This window comes from Morone saxatilis, unplaced genomic scaffold, assembly GCF_004916995.1.
Source record: "Morone saxatilis isolate NCDOM2014 unplaced genomic scaffold, NCSU_SB_2.0 Contig9, whole genome shotgun sequence".
Taxonomy (NCBI): domain Eukaryota; kingdom Metazoa; phylum Chordata; class Actinopteri; family Moronidae; genus Morone; species Morone saxatilis.
The window spans coordinates 2,702,856-2,705,204 of NW_023340268.1; the positions used below are offsets into that span (position 1 = coordinate 2,702,856).

General features: G+C 42.1%; 1 protein-coding gene across 1 annotated transcript in view; it reads right to left on the reverse strand.

Annotated features, from left to right (window-relative positions):
* The window catches only part of LOC118342743 (coiled-coil domain-containing protein 106-like), a 5,323-nt gene extending 3,630 nt beyond the window's left edge, over positions 1-1,693 (reverse strand). The window contains exons 1-2 of the mRNA XM_035681390.1: positions 1,109-1,693; positions 248-400 (exon numbers count right to left, since the gene is read on the reverse strand). Coding sequence (XP_035537283.1) covers positions 248-400; positions 1,109-1,148 — 193 coding nt within the window. The 5' untranslated portion in view covers positions 1,149-1,693. The remainder of the gene's footprint in view (positions 1-247; positions 401-1,108) is intronic.
* Positions 1,694-2,349: the final 656 nt, after the last annotated feature.

Sequence of the window (2,349 nt, forward strand, 5' to 3'; positions counted from 1 at the left end):
AGAGGAAGAAAGGGGGAGGAAATAGACGAGAAGAGAGGAGGTTGGAGGAGAGGAAACAGAGGAAAATGAGAAGAGGAAGGGGAGGGAAGGGGAAGAAACAAAGGAGAGGAGAGGGAGAGAGAGGAAGAAATAGAAGAGAGGAGAGGAGGAAACAGAGGAGAGAGGAGGAGGAGGAGGAAACAGAGGAGAGAGGAGGAGGAGGAGGAGGAGATGGTAACAGCAGTGATGTGTCGTAGCTGAGGCGTACCGTCCATCATCTGCTGACCCTGGTTCAGGTGGTAGGCAGGAGGTCTCTCGATACTCTCCTCCAGGGGGAAAGAGACCTCATAGGCATCCAGATACAAACCTCCTCCTCCTCCTCCTCCTCCTCCTGAGGATGAAGAGTGGGGCATGTAGTGCTCTGACAATCACACAACAACAGAAGATTAGCTGAAAGAAAGTTCACATTCATTTACAGACCGCCTCCTCAACCATCATCACAAAGTTAACACCACACATTCACTCAGCCTGTCCAACGTCTACTAATTAAACTCATCATAAGACTAAATGATCACAGCAGCCCCCAAAACAATCTGAAAAATGTATTTCTTTATCCTAATAAGAGTCAGAAACTCAAAGATATTCACTTTGCAAACATTTAAAACAGAGAAATGTAGAAAATCCACACGTTTTAAAAAGCTGGAACCAAAGAATCCATAAATCTTTGCCTCATAAATCAACAAGTTAAACAATAAAAGCAATATCTGAAGTGCTGTGTGATTGTTCCAGCTCTAATAATAAAGTTATACATTATAATATTTGTACAAGTGACAATAAAAAGTAAAACACACATGAAAATAAATCAACAAAACAGAACATCAGTAAAATAGTCATAACACAGAAAACCAGATGCTGAGTGTATGAAACTAAATGAGATATTAGGGCCTGGAATCGATTAACTATCGATAATAACGCCTTTTTAAAGAGCTTATTTAGAAGCAGGGAGGGATTTCTCCACATGTGCACAGCCTCTGTACCCCCCCACCATGAGAGACTCCTCTCACACTGTCACAGGTTATCTAAACGCTGCGGATCCCGTCACAAGGTGGATACGCCATTTAAACGTTACCTGGCGGGCTCGTATCGTCCCTGCTGGTTGGAGGATTCATGGCCGCGGACAGGTGTGTGTCAGGTGTGTGTCAGGTGAGTCGGTGCTGATGGGTAATAATAATAACACTTTTGGGATGAACTCGTTATTATTTGTGTTCAGTTATACTTCTGTAATACGACGTGAACCGACCCGCTGCTCCGCTGCTGCCCTGCTCCCCTGCGACCACATTTTCACCAGCAATTACCTGATTATAAGTGGCCTCAACAGGTGTACCGCGCAGGGGCTCGCACATGCGCACAACGACCGTCCTAGCTCACCTGAGAGAGGGAAAAAAGTCCAAACGCTTTTTTTTATTTGTATGTTTTGAAGCTTTCTGTGACTCGTGTCTGTTTGAAGGACAGAGCTCACACTGAGAGGGTTTCTAGCTCTTTTTCATTGGGAAGGTTGGCGGGTTAAAAGTATTGGAACGGGTCCAAACTCGGACCGGAAACGTGTCACGTGTGGGCGGCGCGCAGGTAGGCGGAGGACACCTGAGAAGGTAAACGCGGAAGTAAAAGAAAGACTCGCTTCAGAAAAACACGACAGAGAAACATTTTATACTGCTGGACGAACAACAAGAACAACAAGAACAACACGTGAGTTAAAGTTGATTATTAGTTTGAGTTTGTTACAGAACTATAAGTTGAAGTCAGAAACAGTCTTACCTGTCCAGGTGAGTCGGCGCTCTGCAGTGATTCTCTTGGATCATCTGTCTTTGTTTTAAAATGTTCACAATGAAATCCACACCTTTAACCCACCTATACTCACTTCTTTGAAGGGTTTTACTTTACGGACACATTTCAGGTGTTTGAACTTTACTTGTGCGTTTTTCTCCTCGTGGCTCAGGACAGTTTATTTTACAAATTAAACTTTTTACACACAAAAACAACAACAACATCAAAAGACTGGATTGTCTCAGTAATATGAAGATTTGCTGCTTGCTTTTTAATTGAATGTATTTTAATAATTCAGGTTTTGTGGACAAAACCAACTGTTGTAGGTGACACTTTGGGCCCTGAGCAGATGATACCATAAGTAATAATATTCATTAGTTGCAGTCTTGTTCAAAATGAGCTCCACCTCATCAACTACAACAGTAAAATCCTGCTTTTTTTGGACACTCTTTTATTAAAATAGTATTTTATTTTGAAAGTCTTATGTGATAATAAATTAATAGATAATAAATCTGAAGTTTCTGGACTGTCGGTCAGACAAAACAA